The sequence below is a fragment of the Ovis canadensis genome, chromosome 2 (assembly GCF_042477335.2).
Source record: "Ovis canadensis isolate MfBH-ARS-UI-01 breed Bighorn chromosome 2, ARS-UI_OviCan_v2, whole genome shotgun sequence".
In the NCBI taxonomy this organism is placed as follows: Eukaryota; Metazoa; Chordata; class Mammalia; order Artiodactyla; family Bovidae; genus Ovis; species Ovis canadensis.
In genome coordinates this window covers 146691554-146711264 of record NC_091246.1, presented here as the reverse complement: position 1 = coordinate 146711264, position 19711 = coordinate 146691554, and the positions used below count along the sequence as shown (strand labels likewise).

The 19711-nt window shown below is 42.5% G+C and overlaps 1 protein-coding gene across 1 annotated transcript in view; it reads right to left on the bottom strand.

The window, feature by feature from the left end:
• STK39 (serine/threonine kinase 39) overlaps positions 1-19711 on the bottom strand; it is a 323108-nt gene that overhangs the window by 105104 nt on the left and 198293 nt on the right. Inside the window, exon 14 of the mRNA XM_069577324.1 lies at positions 19320-19387. Coding sequence (XP_069433425.1) covers positions 19320-19387 — 68 coding nt within the window. The remainder of the gene's footprint in view (positions 1-19319; positions 19388-19711) is intronic.

The window sequence follows — 19711 nt, the reverse complement described above, 5'->3', positions numbered from 1 at the left end:
GACACGACTGAGCAACTTCACTTTCACTTTCCACTTTCATGCATTGGAGAAGGAAATGGCATCCCACTCCACTACTCTCGCCTGGAAAATCCCATGGACGGAGGGGCCTGGTGGGCTGCAGTCCATGGGGTCGCTAAGAGTCGGACACGACTGAGCAACTTCACTTTCACTTTCCACTTTCATGCATTGGAGAAGGAAATGGCAACCCACTCCAGTGTTCTTGCCTGGAGAATCCCAGGGACAGGGGAGCCTGGCGGGCTGCAGTCTATGGGGTCGCATAGAGTCGGACATGACTGAAGCGACTTAGCAGCAGCAGTAGCAGCATAGCTAAAAAGAAATGAGCTGTTAAATCATGAAAAGACATGGAGAAACCTTAAATGCACATGCCAATGCACATTTTGGGAAAAGCAAAACCATGGAAACGGTAAAGACCCATGGTTGCCAGGAGAGTGGGAGGAGGTCAGCAAGCAGAACACAGGATTTTCAGGGATGTGAAAACACTTGATGTGGTAGTATGATGGTGGTGCATGTCATTATACATTTATCCAAACTCACAGAATGTGGAACACCAAGAGTGAACTGTAATATGACTATGGACTTAGAAGAATAAGGATGTGTCAGTGTAGGCTGACAGGCTGCAACAAATGCACCACACTGTCAGGGGTGTACATAGTCATGGCAGCTATGCATGTGCGAGATCCAGCGATAGATGGGAAATCATCATACCTTCCTCTTAATTTTGCTCTGAACCTAAAACTGCTCTGAAAAACAAAGTCTTAAAAAAAAAGTCAAGGAAATAGACTCTTCTCTAGAGGCTCCTAGAAGGACACAGTCCTACTTACCACCTTGATTTTAGCCCAGTGAGACCATAGAGACTTCTGACTTACAGAACAGTAAGATAATTAATTTGTGCTGTCTTAAGCCACTAGGTTTGTGGTAATTTACTACAGTAGCTATAGAAAACTAATACAAAGACCAACCAATGCAATTCACTGGACAGCAGAGATTTCCCACTATACCACCAGCTAACAACTATATGAATTTTACCAAGGGGGCCACAGAACTCTAGCATTCTGGGAATTGCAAAATAAAGTTGAAAGTATATTCCAGGGAGTCTGGTTTCAATGGGGGAAAGAAATGTTAGTGCAAAGAAAGGCCTCAAACTTAAATATGCTTGTTACCTTTCCAAGACTCAACATTTCGAGGAAGAAATCTTACCGTTCATTATCTCCAGGGATATGGTAACTGAGAACTGAAGTAATTTTGCAAACAGACTTCAGAATTATTCAGCTCTGATCAAGAGGACGGGTCCTAAGAGACAACTTCCCTGAGAAAACTGGAGAGAATCTGTAGAATGCTAAGAGCAGCAGGTTACCCCATCAGCAGCTAGGAAAGGTGGAATATAAAAACAGGATGAGAGAGACAGCCTCCGCCCAATGACAGAAAGGAGAACTTAAAATACGTAGCTGTTTGCTAAAGTTTTGAGCTATTTGCAGCCAAGGTATCAGGTAATTAACACTGACTTAAATGATACCAAATTTTAAGGTAATCACTATTTTTAAGACATTTTTCTCTTCACTCAAATCTGTGTGATGACATTTTTCAAAAAAGGTCAAGAGAAAGAAGCAGGCGAACACAGAAAATGTGAAAGTCCCACAAATGTGGTCAATCTAGCAAGTAAGAGTGACTGCTGACCAGAGTATGGCAGGACTTACAGTGAGAGAGAGCTATAGCAAGGGGGCTGACCCTCCAAAGGCCGATTTGGGGGTTCTGGTTCCAGGCACTGATAGTGACTGGGACACTGCACAATTCCCTGCCCTTTGGAGGCTGGATAAGGAATGCCCTGAAGACATTCTGCATCAGAACTGCAGTCATGGGTAAGCTCCACAGAGGCATGCTGGCTGCCACCTTTAAGCTGCACGCAGGACTGAGGAAGTTGTTTTTGTTTTTGGTTTTTTTTTTTAACTAGGGAAACTTCTACTAGAGAAGGGTCTGGAGGAAACAGCATTTCATGCCAACACTTCAAAACTCACACAGGGAGAACTGGTCATAAGACCCAGGGGCAGTACAGCCAAAGGATGCTGGTGAGAAATCCTCGGAGAAGTAATCCCAGCTGGACACATAGGAAAGGCAGAGTGTACTCCTGTAGGGATGTTCATTCAGCATGATTTTGTTCATGTCTCTGCCACAAAAACCATCTCACAATTCTTACAGCATATAGTCTATATGTATTTTAAAAAAACAAACAAACTGTAGGGATGTTCATTCAGCATGACTTTGTTCATATCTCTGCCACAAAAATAATCTCACAATTCTTATAGCATGTAGCCTGTATGTATTTTAAAAAATAAACTAGAGATTATACCTAAAGTATTATTTTACTTGGGAATTTTTATAGAGGAAATCTAGTTTAAAAAAAAAGAGAAAGTATTGTTGTACACATTTCCACTATAACATCAAAAACTATTGTTCCACTATAACATCTTTAGCCATATACACACATAAAAAAATTATGAGGCATTGTGATATTAAAAGTTTGCAGCAAATGTTAAGAATCATTCAGTTGGCATTTGTGCAATACACATGTACAAGATTAAGGGTCTAGCACATGTGAAGCAGTGTGTAAGGCTCTAAGACAATAAAGGCAAATCTCTCACCTCCTCTAATGGTTATATGCCCTACATGTCAGTTCCTCTAACCCCAGGCTGCTCATAGCAAGCAACCAAGGGAGGATGTCTTAAAGAACATGCATTGGAGGGAAGAACCCAAAAGAACAGCTGCAAAATAGAGCCTGGTGTTTATGTTCTACTATTGTGAGCACATTATCCCCAGAAATCACTCATTTCTGTGGCCTCTCAGTGCAATGGCTTAGTTAAAACCCTAAGAACTTAGATTTAACAGAGTAAGGTAGCTACCATGTGATCAGTGACGTCTCCCGATGACCAAGAGCCACAACCTGCCCCTGTAAATCCCCATGTGCTTTGATATTGGGCTTGCTTGGCTATGTCTCTCCAGGTTTATCAAAGTCTGAGAGCATCTCAGTCAGTTCAGTCGCTCAGTCATGTCCAGCTCTTTGCGACCCCATGAACTGCAGCACGCCAGGCCTCCCTGTCCATCACCAACTCCCAGAGTTCACTCAAACTCATGTCCATTGAATCAGTGATGCCATCCAGCCATCTCATCCTCTGTCATCCCCTTCTCCTCCTGTCCCCAATCCCTCCCAGCATCAGAGTCTTTTCCATCCAATGAGTCAACTCTTCGCATGAGGTGGCCAAAGTACTGGAGTTTCAGCTTTAGCATCATTCCTTCCAAAGAAATCCCAGGACTGATCTCCTTTAGAATGGACTGATTGGATGTCCTTGCAGTCCAAGGGTCTCTCAAGAGTCTTCTCCAACACCACAGTTCAAAAGCATCAATTCTTCAGTGCTCAGCTTTCTTCACAGTCCAACTCTCACAACCATACACGACCACTGGAAAAACCATAGCCTTGACTAGACGGACCTTTGTTGGCAAAGTCAGCAATGTCTAAATCCAATGCTAGAGGGGAATTTTCTACTGGCCAGTTTTCAACCATCATTTTTGTATATATAAGCTTTCATATACTGCCATTCTGAAGAACTGAGAACTCTGTAAATATCAAATAATACTTTTAAAGTAATGTGTTTTGATTCATTCAGTCAAAATATAAGGAAGTTATTTAAAAGGATTGTGTAGATTTATACTCATGGATATGACAAGATATCAAAGACATTACAAACAAAGCAGATCATGAAACACTATGTGTTACGTGAAATAAAATATAACAAACAATTTCAGTATAAATTAACATAAGAGTAGAAAAGAGTAGAAGAATACTTGTCAAGAGGCTAATAATGATATATCTCTGGGTATCTCTTATGAGATTCCATAATAAGATTATGGAAGATTTCATTTCTTATTCTTTTCTTTTAATTTACTTTAATTTTCTAAATTTCTAAGATGCCCATATATTGCTTGAAAGTAAAGAACTCTAGAGCTTTCCAGGTAGCTCAGTGGGTAAAGAATCCTCCTGCGATACAGGAGGCCTGGGTTCAATCCCTGAGTCAGGAAGACCCCCTGGAGGAGGGCATGGCAATATACTCTAGTATTCTTGCCTGGAGAATTCCATGGAGAAAGGAGCCTGGCGGGCTACAGTCCATAGCGCTGCAAAGAGTCAGACACGACTGAGGGGACTGAGCACAAAGAACTCTACACACTCCCTATTGCTGAAAGTATTTGCACTCACAAACATCTTCTCGCTCCGTTGTCAGAAAAAAAGAGCATTATCTCACAATGGGTCTTCCCAGGTGGCACTAGTGGTAGAGAAGCTGTCTGAAAATGCTGGAGACACCAGGGATATCTGGAAAATTCCATGGACAAAGGAGCCTGGTGGGCTACAGTCCATGGGGTCTCAAAAAGTCAAACGTGACTATGCACACACCCACAACACACACATCCCGCAATGAATGGTTTTTCATTCTTCTATTTTTCTTCCCTTACTTGACCACATTTTCCTGAATACAAATCTTCCTTTAGCAGGTTTACCAGCAGAAGAATTTTGCAAATGCAAAAGACCGACCCCCTGCACTGCCCATCTACACTTATACCATCTCCCAGGGCCACACCATCAATAACACTGGATTAACATCCAAACACCCAGTCTCCAGCCTAAGTGTATTGTCTCTGTGACTGCAAGAAAGTTACTTAACATCCCTGATCTTTCTTTGCCACCTGTGAGTAGCCAACACAGGATGAAAGGAAAAATTAAATCAGGCAAGTGACGCGGCAGTGCTTTTAAAATTTTAAGACACTAGAAATGCTAACTGCTATTTTCATCATCTTTGGTGTCTCCTCCAAAATATTTTCGGGTATTCCTGTCACAATATTTAATGATGAGCCTATCATGAAAAACTGTTCAAAGACTACTTAAGTAAAATGTCAGTGAGAAGACAGGTAAATAAATATAACAATCCTGTGAGCACTGCATGCAGAGCTTCTAAGTGCATTCAAAATGGAGCTGGGTAGAGCACGGCCACGCGATCAAGTAGTGATGATCAAGTGGTTGATCGATCAGCATGTTCAACAGACCCACATTCAAGACCCATCTCTGCTTCATCTGGACTGGAAGATACTGGTCAAGTAACCCCCATGATTTTACATCTTAGTTTTTCACCAGTGAGATATCAGTAACAAGCTGTAGAGGTCCTGTGATGATTAAACAGGACAAAGCACACACAGAGCTTATCTTGGTGCCTGGCTCATTGTAGGAACCCCATCTTTCTGGAGGACCTCACTTACAATAGAGGCGAGATGTGCAACAGTGATCCCAGTTCTCAGAGGAAAGGAAATGATCAGAGGAGAGTATTCCAAAAAAATTAAGTAAAATGCTAATTATTTTTCACAGTAAAGAACAGAATTTCTAATAACTTGGTACCTGCATAATAATTCATACCACTCTACTTAAAAATGTAGTCTTGCCAGAAATCATGTAAGTCTGTTAAAGCCCATACCAAAGACCAGAGCCTGACAGAGTCTCTGGATTCAACCCAACCATTACTCTTCTTAAAACGTGAACGTTGAAAAAAATTAACACTGGTTACTATGGGAACAAGGAACCCAAAGATAACATTTAGACAAAAGGGCCCTCACCTTCCTTTAACTCTCCAGCGCTCCTCTTTTCACCAGTCTTCATGCCACTTATTACTCTCTACCTTGTGTTAGAGTCATTCGTGCAGGGTCTGATCTATCCGCCTTCACAGTAAGCTCTTCGAGTGCAGAAACCCTGTCATATTCATCTTTGGATTTCTAACAAAGCCTTGCACAAGAAAGCCATAAATAAGTAGTTTGTTGAGGGGGGAAGGAAGAGCATGTACTAAAAAGCACTGCCACAATTGAAAACTATGATTAGAGTATTTAACCTTTGGGGGCAAAGTTAATCAAGCCTCCCAACCACTTGACTAGTAAGAATTATGCAATTAACCCGATTTTAGACTAGAGAATCATTTAAGAGTTCTAATCCCAGCTGCATGATGATAACATGGAATGAGAATTCAGGCAGCCTGATACTAAAACGGTGAGCAAAATTGTTTTTAACAGTGTTAGCTTTGGTATGAAATTATAACAAGCTAAGTCTATACTTCACCCATATCCATGTTCACTTTTTAATAGAAAAAATAAAATAATATTAGGAAGTCAAATTCAGTAATATTGTCATGCTAAAGGATTTCTGTAAAATAAATATCTAATTCTAGAGCTCATTTTCCCCTACAAACAGGAAAGCTACTTTGTTGGTGTAGAGTCTCTAATTGACCCATCAAGGTCGAATGGTATTGCTGATTAATAACCAGGTAAATCCATTATTAGCAAGTTAATGGGACAGATCAAAGCATCTGCATGTCACAACTGTCACAGGTGCCTTCAGTTAAACTAACTGCAATCCATGGGGCTGAGCTATCAAACCATGAACAGCTTCCAACACAAAGGAATTAACAGTTTCACTAAGCTTATCGTTTTTCCCTATCACTGAGCCTGACTCCAAAAAACATGTTTTATGTCAAATATGACTATTCTACTTTATGAAAAATATACTAATGACAAAATATTTGTGCATTGCCTAACTCAAAACAAAAATGGTAATCACCTCTACAGACAGTTATATAAATTATGAGGTAGCTCACTTGGTAATTTTCTCCAGTGATGTGTTTAACAGGATTTCCTTATCTTACAACTAATTTTATGATACTCAATTTTTTTGGCATTACCATACAGGAAATGGTAACCCACTCCGGTGCTCTTGCCTGGAAAATCCCACTGATGGAGGAGACTGCTGGGCTACAGTGCATGGGTTCACAAAGAATAAGACATGACTGGGCGGCTTTACTTACTTACTTACTTACTTACTTACTTACACACAGTGGACAAAGCAGCAGAAAAATACATACATAGAAAAAGAAAAACCTACATGTTAACTATTTCCAGCACTTAACATGGAGATCTAAGGTCTAATTCTTTCTCTCCAACCTTACATATAATGGCTCAGTTGAAAAAGCAAATTAAAGCAATACTGTATTTTTCCAAAGAAGAAATTAACTTTTGTCTTCTCAGTGTTTTGCCTATGTGCCTATGATCACTAGAAATGAGTAATGGAGAAAGAAATGTATTCCTAGTAGCTAAAATGGATTTGCCTTTAATTTAAAGAATGGGATGCTTTGAGAAGTATTTCTCAGGAAGGTGAGCTTTATCTGACATCTTGGAGGAAGGAAGCATATTCCCAGCAGGTAGGTCTATAAAATGCTACGTAAAAAAGAAAGAGTCACCTTTTTAAGAGGTAAAAAAGAACTCATATAGTATTAGTTAATACTTGATGAAATGCTCGCATGAAATGATGTCTACTCACCAGCCTGTGGAGCATGATACACACACATATCATGCCCAGGTCGTCTCAGGGGATAAGACAGGCAGGCATACTGCTTCCTGACACCCAGTAGCCATGTGCTGTCTAATGATCCATACACATATGTCTGAATCTTAAGGTCTAGATGGAAATGCCTGAAAAGGGTACAAAGCAGCACACAGATTTTCTCAAATCTGATCCACACTTGCCCAGAGCAATCTTTTAGCTTCCTCACCCAGACTGCTTTGAGAGAGAGGCAGCTTGTCAGGCTCAGAACAAAGGGCCTGTTGGCGGGAACCAACACTAGATGGCAGATTTTCTCCTTGTACTTTTGCTGTTGTTTCTTAATTTTTATAATGTTGTGTTGGTTTCTAGATGGCAGATTTTGACATGCTATGTGCATGCAACGTTGAAGGTTCTAAGAGAATTCAGACCTATAAGGGGGTGTTGGTGGTAACAGAAGAGGCCAGGAGACTCACCCTGCACACAAGAGATCACTGAGGGCAACTCTACAACCCATATATGCTCCATGATTTATACTCTAAATCTGGAGCCATCACTCTAAATCCTGCAAGGGTGTGCCTATAGAATCCTCTAGGAATGTTTTTATATGCTGTTTCCATTTCAACAGTAATTACACTCAAGTGCACACTTATATTCTAGGTGCGTGTGCGTGCTCAGTTGTTCCAGTCGTGTCCAACTCTTTGCAACCCTATAGGCTGTAGCCCACCAGCTCTTCTGTCCATGAGATTCTCCAGGCAAGAATACTGGAATGGGTGCCATGCCCCACTCCAACAGATCTTCACAACCCAAAGATCCAACCAGTGTTCCATGCGTTTCCTGCATTGCTGGCAGATTCTTTACTGCTGAGCCACCAGGGAAGGCTTCATATTCAGACATCAGGATAAGGTCTATTTCAGGAGCTAAGCTACTGATTCAGTTGAAATTCACAATCTCTACCATCAAGCGATCACTTACCTAGAGTCAGACACCCTGGAATGTGAAGTCAAGTGGGTCTTTAGGAATTATCACTATGAACAAAGCTAGTGAAGGTGGTAGAATTCCAGTTGAGCTATTTCAAATCCTAAAAGATGATGCTATGAAAGTGCCAGCAAATTTGGAAAACTCAGCAGTGGCCACAGGACTGGAAAAGGTCAGTTTTCATTCCAATCCCAAAGAAAGGCAATGCCAAAGAATGCTCAAACTACCAAACAATTGCACTCATCTCACACGCTAGTAAAGTAATGCTCAAAAGTCTCCAAGCCAGGCTTCAACAGTACATGAACTGTGAACTTCCAGATGTTCAAGCTGGATTTAGAAAATGCAGAGGAACCAGAGATCAAACTGCCAACATCCCCTGAATCATCAAAAGAGCAGTTTCAGAAAAACATTTATTTCTGCTTTATTGACTATGCCAAAGCTTTTGACTGTGTGGATCACAACAAATTGTGGAAAATTCTGAAAGAGATGGGAATACCAGACCACCTGACCTGCCTCTTGAGAAACCTGTATGCAGGTCAGGAAGCAACAGTTTGAACAGTTGGACATGGAAGAACAGACTGGTTCCAAATAGGAAAAGGAGTACATCAAGACTGTATATTGTCACCCTCCTTATTTAACTTATATACAGAGTACATCATGAGAAATTCTGGACTGGATGAAACAAAAGCTGGAACCAAGATTGCCAGGAGAAATATCAATAACCTGATATGCAGATGACACCATCCTTATGGCAGAAAGCAAAGAACTAAAGAGCCTCTTGATGAAAGTGAAAGAAGAAAGTTGGCTTAAACTCAACATTCAGAAAACTAAGATCATGGCATCTGGTCCCATCACTTCATGGCAAATAGGTGGGGAAACAGTGGAAACTGACAGACTTTATTTGGGGGGCTCCAAAATCACTGCAGATGGTGACTGCAGCCATGAAGTTAAAAGATGCTTACTCCTTGGAAAAGTTAAGACCAACCTAGACAGCATATGAAAAAGCAGAGACATTACTTTGCCAACAAAGGTCCGTCTAGTCAAAGCTATGGTTTTTCTAGTAGTCATGTATGGATGCGAGAGTTGGACCATAAAAGAAAGCTGAGAGCCAAAGAATTGATGCTTTTGAACTGTGGTGTTGGAGAAGACTCTTGAGAGGCCCTTGAACAGCAAGGGGATCCAACCAGTCCGTCCTAAATGAAATCAGTCCTGAATATTCATTGGAAGGACTGATGCTGAACCTGAAACTCCAATACTTTGGCCACCTGATGTGAAGAACTGACTCACTGGAAAAGACCCTAATGCTGGGACAGATTGAAGGCGGGAGGAGAAGGGGATGACAGAGGATGAGATGGTTGGATGGCATCACCAACTCAATGGACATAAGTTTAAGTAAACTCCGGGAGTTGGTGATGGACAGGGAGGCCTGGCATGCTGCAGTCATGGGGTAGCAAAGAATCAGACATTACTGAGCAACTGAACTGAACCCTCAAGTGATCACTGGTGCAGCCTATTCATCCTACCACATTTCCCTGGCGAATTTACTCTCCAGGTGTCCTATATGACTAGCTCCTCATCTCTCCAACCTCGAACATCTTTTCCTTCCTTTCTCTCAATGATGACATTCCTTACCTTACTGGAAGAACAGAATCAACAGAAAAAGACTTCTACAAGTCTGTACCTGAACCCACCAATCTCCTTGAACTTCTGCCTGCCCTCCCATCACTGTGGCTGCATGTCAAACAGACATCTCTCCATTCTCCTGTCTAAGGCTGACATCTACTCGGATGCCTGGTCATCATCGCTTCCCATCCATCTGCGGACATTAGGCTTACCAATGTCCCTTCTCTCATTTCATTTTCCTACTGTATTAGATCATTTCCACTAAACAAGCTTTAAAAACAACCAACCTCCCTTCATCCTTTCTTTTCATTGAGCTATCATCCCATTTCTCTGTTCCCCTGTATAGAAAATCTCTAGAAGAGTCATCCACACTCATAACTCATCTATCTTTGTTAAATCATGCTTTCTCTCGCCACTCTGTCCTGAACCCAGTATTGTAACACAGCGCAGTAAGCTCAAGCCCTTAGCACAGAAGCCATCGCTATCAACACGCCACAGCCTGTTACCAGGCAATGGGTCCAGCCCAGTCATTGGTCAGTGCCTCAGTGGGCCCCGCCCACAAGCAACCCACAGTTAAGAAAGGACAGTTAGTGAGGGGATTCAGGCAACAGTGGAGTGGTGGTCATGAGGTGGAGAGTGCGGTAAGAGGCAGATCCTGACCTTCTCCAGCTCACCCAACCTTGGGCCAGCCCGTGAGCTGGGGGCGCAGGGAACAGGCTTGGGGCTGTGTCTTATAGGGCTTTAGAATCCTCACCAAGGCCACCCACCATCTTTGGCCCAGGCCTCGAGGCAGTGGTGAACCTCTCCACCATCCTGGTTTCTGCGACCTAGTAGCAGAGGCAGGGTGCCTGGGTCGCAGCCTATGGGACCTGGTCTCTCCCTTTTGGGTGGTCTGAGGAGCCTAAGGGTCAGATGGGTTGGACGTCTGGCTCAGCGATGACAGCTGGGCAGGATGTGGGAACCTGGCCCTGAAGGAGCTGCCAACTGGGTTCTGCTGCCTCTTAGACAGGACCTTGGAGGGTGAAAGCTGTACCGTGGGATCTCGCCCTTTCTTGTCAGGACAGAGAATAACATTCATTTGCTAGAGATTTACAGGAACATTGTTACCTGATCATGACCTGACTTCAAAAACAAAGGATCTGACACCAGGAAGTCTGCAACAACTAACCATGCCCCTCCCTCACCTTTTCTCTTTTAAAGTGGCTTTGCTGAAAGCTTTCAGTAGCTTTGGGCTCTGGCCTTAAGAACCATCTTCTTCCGTGGAAGGGCCATCTCCTTCTATGGGCCTGTAATAAACCTTTCCCTGTTCCAGACTCCACTGTTTTGGTATTGTTTGGCCTTACTGTGCATCGGGCATGCAGACCTGGTGATGTTCCATAACACTATCAGGCTTTTGTCTCCAGCACGCCACTGAAATAACTTGCCAAGGTCAAGAATGTGCTGTCTTTTGCCAAATACAATAATGAATTCTCAGTTCCCGCTGTACTTGATCTACGAATAACAACTGATGCAGCTTTCCACTCCTTTCTTGAGCCGCTTCCTCTGTTTGGCTTGACAAAGTATAAGGCAAAGTGAAAGTCACTCAGCCGCTTCCGACTCTTTGAGACCCCAAGGACCATACAGTCCATGGAATTCTCCAGGCCAGAATACTGGAGTGGGTAGCGATTCCATCCTCCAGGGGATCTTCCTAACCCAGGGATCGAACCCAGGTCTCCTGCACTGTAGGTGGATTCTTTACCAGATGAGTCACCATTCTCTCCTTGACCTCACCAGCCTGTCCTCACCCATCTGCTGACTGCTCCTTATCCACGCACCACCTGAGTGTGCAAGACCAAGTATCTCTTCACCACTCTCTCCTACATAAGCTCAAGCAATTCTGTCGCTTTAAAAACTATATGCACCAAACAGTTCTCACATTTATCTTAGCGCAGAAATACATCTCCTTTGAGATCTTAGCTCATGTACCTAAATGCCTACGTGACATCATCGAATAGATCTCCACTAGACAACTCATACTGAACATGGAAAACTGAATTATTGATTCTGCCCCAAATCTGCAACCCCGTTCACAATCTCAGGAGACAACAACTCCACTCATTTGTACTTTCAGGCCCAACCCTTGAGTAATCTTTTTGTACTAGAGCACAGTGAGGACAGCCCTTAGCATTCAGGTATTGCTGCAGGCCATTCCCCTGTGCCCTTTTACCAGGTAGTGGTCCCACTCAGCCACAGGTCAGTGCTGCTATAGGCCCTTCCCACAAGAAACGGTCAATGAGTGACCACCGGTGGTCCTGCTCAGTCACTGGTAGCTGCTGCAGTGGGCCCTGCCCACAAGCAACCAGCTGTCACAAAGCCACAGTGAGTGAGGGCATTCAGCCAACAGGGGAGTGGTAGCTGTGAGATGGAGAGTGAGGTAAGACGCAGATCTCAACCTTTTCCCTGGGGCCCTCCAGCTCATTCAGCCTTGGACCAGCAGGTGAGCTGGGGAGCCCAGGGAACAGGCTGGGGCTGTGTCCTGCATAGCTCCAGAGCCCTCGTCAGGGCCACCCACTGCCTGGGTCCAGCCCCTAAGGTGAGAGCAAACCTTTCCCCCATCCCTGCCTCTGAGACCTAATGGCAGTGGCCGTCTGCAAAGGATACAGTCTGTGGGACGCTGCAGGCGGCCCGGGGAACCTGAGGACCAGCTGGGTCCTGGGCTCCTGGCTTTCCCGGCAACGACAGCTGGGCAGGTCTGCAGACCTGGACTTCAGGGAGCTGCCAGCTGAGATCAGCCTGCTCTTAGTCAGGATCTGGACCTTGAAGGGGGAAAGCTGTCCCTTTCTTGTCAGGACAGGGACTAACATTCATTTGTTACCCTACCAAACTTGACCTCAAGTACAAAGAATCTGACACCAAGAAGTTTGCAACAACTAATGACACCCCCTTCCTCATCTTTTTTATGAAAGGTCTTTGCTGAAAGCTTTCAAGAAGTTTGGGGTTTTTAAGACATGAGGCACCCATCTCCTTGCACGGTCCTGCAATAAACCTTACTCTGTTCCAAACACCAATGTTTTAGCATTGTCTGGCCTCACTGGGCACACAGACTTGCATTTTGAATAACATTCTGAGTTCTCTCTCTTCCATCCAGAAATCTCCAGATTATCAATCTGTTTATCAGTCACCACCTCCACTACTCCCCACCCTGGGCCAGGTCACATCATCAGTTTTTGCACCACAGCAATAGCCCTGACAACAGGCTCTCTGCTTCTACCCTAAGGTCTCTCTATGGGATCTCTCTATAAGGTAATCACAGTGCTTATTTTAAAATTTAACTCAGATCTTCAGCTCACAAACCTTCAATGGTTTTCCATGCCCAAACAGTGAAATCCAAAGTCTTCACTACAGGTTATATGGCCCTACATGATTCAGCCCCTTATAATCCTCTGACCTCACTCCCTACCACTCTGGCCACACTAGTTCCCTAGCTGTTTCTATAACTGCTTAAAACATGTTTCCTGCTCAGAATCTTTGCAATCAGCTTTGCTCTGCCTAAAACTCGCTTGCTCCACGCAACCTGATGGCTGATTCCTCACTTCTGTCAGAGGTCTGCTTAAATATCCCTTTACTTAGACAGCACTTTTATGGTATGTAGAATTCTGTAATGGCCTCCAACCTTCCTATCCCCTGGTGTAAGTGCCCTGTGTAATCCTCTCCTCTGAGTGTGCCTAGGAGCTTTAAATATGATGGACTCTCACTCCTGTAATTATATTTTATGGCAAAAGTGAAGGGATTTTGCAGATATAATTCAAATTCCAAATCAGTTGATTTTGACTTAATCAAAAAGAGGATTAATTCTAGAGACTTCACTGGTTGTCCAGAAGTTATGACTCAGCACTCCTAGTGCAGAGGATCTGGGTTTGACCTCATCAGAGAACTAGCTCCCGCATGCCACAGCTGAAGATCTCACAAGCTGCAACCAAGACCCAGTGCAGCCAAATAAATATTTTTTAGAACAGGAGATTATTCTAGATGAGACTGGCTAAATTAGGTGAAAAATCTTTAACTGAGCCCTTGCAGGGGAGGGGAGTTGGTCTCTGGCTGCCTCTGAAGAAAGTAGTCACGCTGTTAACTGTCTAGACTGGGGTAGCCTACAAGAACCAAGGAAGGAACCTGCAGGGAACTGAATTCTGCCCACACCCAGATGACCTTGAAAGAAGCCAGTAAGCTCCAGGTGAACAGGCCTTAACTGCAGTCTGGTGAGACATGGCACTCTCCTACAGTCTCCCAGGTAGACTATGTCTGGATTTCTGACCTACAGAAGCTGTGAGATAATAAGTTGACATTGTTTCAAGCCACCAAGTTTTTGGTAACCTGTTAATGGCAGTAGAAAACTAACATGCATTCCTTAATAGAGAATAGCACCATCAGACTTTCTGGCCTCCTGATGGCAGCTTTTCTTCAGAGAAATCGCGATATCATATCAGTAATGCTCCTGTTGGACTTGTTCCCTACCTCTAAAATGTAAGCTCCTGGAGGGCAAGAAATTTGTCTTCTGTCTCTTCCCTTGTTGCATCACGAGGCCTAGAACAGTGGCATGCACAAGGCAGGTGCTCGATAAACATCTATAGGATGAATGAGTGTCTCCGCTGTTTATGTTTACATCAGCACAGAGTGATCTCAAAACCTTAATAGCATTTAACTTTTAAGTTTCAAAGGCTATTTCTCAAATTACAGTTGACCTTCAAACAACAGGGATTTGAACTGTGCTGGTCAACTTATATGTGGATTTTTTTCCCAACATACCACAGGACCACACAGCCTATGGTTGGTTAAATCTGTGGATGTGGAACTGTGTATATAGAGGGCTAGCTATAAAGTTAAAAGTGGATTTTCTACTTTGTTGGGGGTCAGTGCCCCTAGTCCCCACACTGTTCACTACTGTATAAGGAGTGCCCTTGAAGGAATCCAACAATATATTCTGTGAGTTCTCAAATCAAAAGAAAAACACTAGTATAAACAAATATCCTGTAAACATTTAACAACAAAAAACAATGCACATGAGCAATTAGACACAAACATGTTTGCTAAAAATAAGCTATATTAAAATTCACTTCCTTTTTTTTGAAAGTATCATTGATATATCTCATTTTCAGGACACTATTAATAGATCCTTTTACATTAGCCTAGATAGCATATTCAAAAGCAGAGACATTACTTTCTGACTAAGGTCCGTCTAGTCAAGGCTATGGTTTTTCCAGTGGTCATGTATGGATGTGAGAGTTGGACTGTGAAGAAGGCTGAGTGCCGAAGAATTGATGCTTTTAAACTGTGGTGTTGGAGAAGACTCTTGAGAGTCCCTTGGACTGCAGGGAGATCAACCCTGGGATTTCTTTTGAAGGAATGATGCTAAAGCTGAAACTCCAGTACTTGGCCACCTCATGCGAAAACTTGACTCATTGGAAAAGACTCTGATGCTGGGAGGGATTGGGGGCAGGAGGAGAAGGGGACGACAGAGGATGAGATGGCATCACTGACTTGATGGACGTGTTTGGGTGAACTCCGGGAGTTGGTGATGGACAGGGAGGCCTGGCGTGCTGCGGTTCATGGGGTCACAAAGAGTCAGACATGACTGAGCGACTGAACTGACTGACTGACATTAGCCTTCTCAATAGTTAAATGTTGACTAAAAGGCAGTAGAATCAATGGGATTTGATTGAGCAACTATACCAAAAAATACTTAATTGTTGAAAGTCATTCAGAAAGCAAATAGTTTCTAAGAGATGCCAGAAAGTTCTGTCCTACTTGAACTGTTGAACACATTGATCAGTGTTTTGAATAAAGACACAAAAGATAGGGTCATCAAATTGACAAGTGATGTATATACAAACACTGTCTCTAATAAAGACAGACACATTGACAGAAGTGAAATGTACAGAAGGCAAGCAATGAGTCAAAATCAACAGGTCCATTATTATACTGACAAATGGTAAGACATACACAGTTTTAAAACACAAGTAGCAATTCAGAATTAGATTTGGTAGCACTTCAAATGGAGAGAAAATAAAAAAACAACCAAGATCAGAGATTTTTTTATCACCAAATTACACAGCTATTTTAAAAGGCAATGAAAACTTGGGCTGCTTTAGGAGAAATAAGAGTGCGAATTGCAAAAATCACATGATATAACTACTGTTCCAGTCTGCTTAGCTCCCAAGTGAAGTCCTGCATTTAAATATGAGTGCTACATACAAGGAACATGATCGAACGGAGGAGAGTTTAGAGGTCAAAGTTAAATGAATTCCTATCCTGCAGAACTTTTTAGACCCTTTAATGTTAATGTTCTTTGTGATTTCCATAAAAAGGGGTGTGTGGGGGTGTGTGTGTGATAGATGGATATGAAACATTGTTTCTTAATTTATTTGAACAGGGAACTCTTTCTTCATGGAGAATCTTATAACACTAGTGATCTCAGCCATAAACTCAGGAAAACCACCACCTAGGCCCAATGTTCAACATCACTAATTATTAGAGAAACACAAAACTACAATAAGGTATCACCTCACACCAGTGAGAACGGCCATCATCAAAAAATCTACAAACAAAAATGCTGCAGAGGGTGTGGAGAAAAGCGGACTCTTTGCACTGCTGGTGGAAATGTAAATTGATACAGCCACAATGGAGAACCGTTTGGAGATTCCTTAAAACACTAAAAACAGAACTCTTCAATGACCCACCAGTCCCACTACTGGACATGTACTTTTAGGAAACCATAATGCAGAAAGACATTCACCCCTATGTTCATTTCAGCACTGTTTACAGGAGCTAGGACATGGAAGCAACCTAAATGTCCATCAACAGATGAATGGATAAGGAAGACATGGTACATATACCCAATGGACTGTGACTCAGCCATTAAAAGGAGCAAGTTTGGGTCATTTGCAGAGACGTGGATGGACCTAGAGACTATCATATAGAGTGAAGTAAGTCAGAAAGAGGAAAAACAAATTGTGTATATTAATGCATATGTATAGAATCTAAAAAACAGTATGAAAGTGAAAGTGAAGTCGCTCAGTGGTGTCCGACTCTTCACGACCCCATGGACTGTAGCCTACGAGGCTCCTCCGTCCATGGGATTTTCCAGACAAGAATACTGGAGTGGGTTGCCATTTCCTTCTCCAGGAGATCTTCCCGACCCAGGGATTGAACCCGGGTCTCCTGCATTGTAGGCAGACGCTTTACCCTCTGAGCCACCAGATGAACCTATGTGCAAAACAGAAGCGTAGACACAGACGTAGAGAACTAACAAATGGACACCAAAAGGAGAAGGGGCAGGGTAAGATGAACTGAGAGATCGGGACTGACATGTACACACTACTATGCATGGAGCAGGTAACTAGTGAGACCCTGCTGTACGGTGCAGAGAACTCTACTCAGTGATCTGTGGTGATCTAGACAGGAGAGAAATCCAGAAGGGAGGGGACATGCGTATACAAATGGCTGACTCACGCTGCTGTACAGCAGAAACTAGCACAGTGTTGTGATGCAACCATACTCCAATTAAAGAAGTGTAGACTAGATGTAGACTAAGTGTCAGTAAGGGCAATAAACAAGGAGGAGTAGAAGGGGGATACAGAACTGTATCATGAGAAGCGAGGCCAAAACTATTTTGCCGAGGGAGGGTGAAGAGTAAGCCAGGCCACCAACAAACACTTCTCAGAAAAATGAGGGAATGCAGTTGCTCTATACTGTCCTGGTACCTACAGCAATACTGTATTTGCAAGTAAGGCTCAAAATATGCATTTTAACACTCTCTTCAGGAGACTTTTATCCAGAGAGCCTGATAGTTGCTCTAAGGGTCAGAAATAGAGCCCCAAACAGGAAGGTCAGCTAAATCTTCAGGAAGACCACTGCAATTAAAGCTTTTTAGTATCACAGGGATGATGGTGGAAACAAGAGTGAGCTGAAGTATGTACAGGGGCTGGTTAACACCCAGCAGGGACATCAAAGAAAAAACACCTGCATTCGTCAAGCAGGAGGTCAGATGACTTCCAACACTGCACTTCCAACACCACACGCTCAGGGGGCTAGTCTGAAACCTCCACAGTCTCACTCACCCTTATGTCTCAAAGACAAACACGGAGCCCAGCACAGAATGGCTCTCAGAAATACCGGTGCAATGTGTGAATAAATGAAGTGAAAAATAAAAGCATCTGGCTCCAAAGTCAAATGAAAAGAGAATGGCTATTTCATTTTTTGGAGACTGCTAAATACACCAATTGTGAATTACAATCAAGGTTACTCACAAATACAAGGAAATAGTCTTGTAATAATTTCACATCTTCACTTGGAAATCAACTCTGAATTAAATCACACCAAGGGTGGCTGTGAGGTTCCCACGGTCAATACATGAAAATGCACTGCAGATTGTAAACGACTCTCAGAAGGACCAGGTGATTGTGGTAATAATAATCCAGCCTGACAGATTAGGATAATTCAGAGGGCTGGAAACTAACCTTGAAAATGAAACCACCTTTTATAGCCACAGGCCTGAAAAAGGTCCATTAGCCATGTGTTCTATTTGTTTAATTGTCAAAGGAGGGCATATTTTAAAACACCTTCAAAAATGTGATGGTGTTCTAATTGACCTGGTAAGTTAAGCTATTTATAGTTAAGTCTAAGCAAATTTCTTTAGTCATGAGACACCAAATTCTCAACAAAGAATATACATTATATCGACCCTATATTTAGAAATTCTCAAAATAGAAAGCTTTCTTTCACTAGATACAAAGACTAGACTGTCAGATACCATATTTGTATCCATTTCCTAGAAGACTCAGGGTTCTTTCAAAATATATCTATCATTTCTCCACAGTGGCTGATCAAACCTGTCACTGAAGAATGTTCTGAACAGGCAACTTGTAGTACAAGCACGGTTTATTTCTGTCAGAGGCTGACTGCTGAAGTGTGAAAGAAACTCATTAAAAATCTCTTACTGTGAACTTATATTGTTAAAAAGAAAAAAAAAAAAGAAAGAAAAGGGGAAAAGAGAAAAAAAACCTCAAGAAAGAAAAAGGAAGGAAAAAAAAATACTTAATGAAGGGTACACTGAGCCTGCAGATACACTCATATGGTGCTTTTCTTTCTTATTCTTCTTGAGGAAACAATTGCAAGAGAGCAATTAGTCCTGGGAATACAGCCCACACTGACTATCCCAGGAAATCAAATAAGATCATTTTATTTTATGCTAATATTATGAAAAGCTAAGAAAGTAGATTAGAATATTGTACTCTAGTAAAAATGATGCAAAATAAACAACATTGTTTACCTTAATCTTAAAACGAGGTTTACAGCACAAGAAGCTTCTCTGTAGTCTTCACTAGCGTTGGGTAAACCCTTTAAAAACAAAACAGCCAACGGTTATAAACTCAGGAAACAAATGCATAAAATCATGATAACCCTTGATTCATAAGAGTCCTTTCTTCCTGGAAATTTCAATACTAGGCCTTTTATTACAGGCCTATTATTTGGGCACATAACACCTCTGTGTGAAGGCTGGAATGATGTTTATCTCCCATCACAACTGTGGATCTGAATGTTTCATATAGAAAGCCTCGGTAGGATGGGCCCTGTGAACAACTGGTATACCTTGCAGTAAGTCCAAAGAAGAACGATCAGCCATTTAAAGGGGCACCTTGCAACCTGAGCCATGGACTGCAT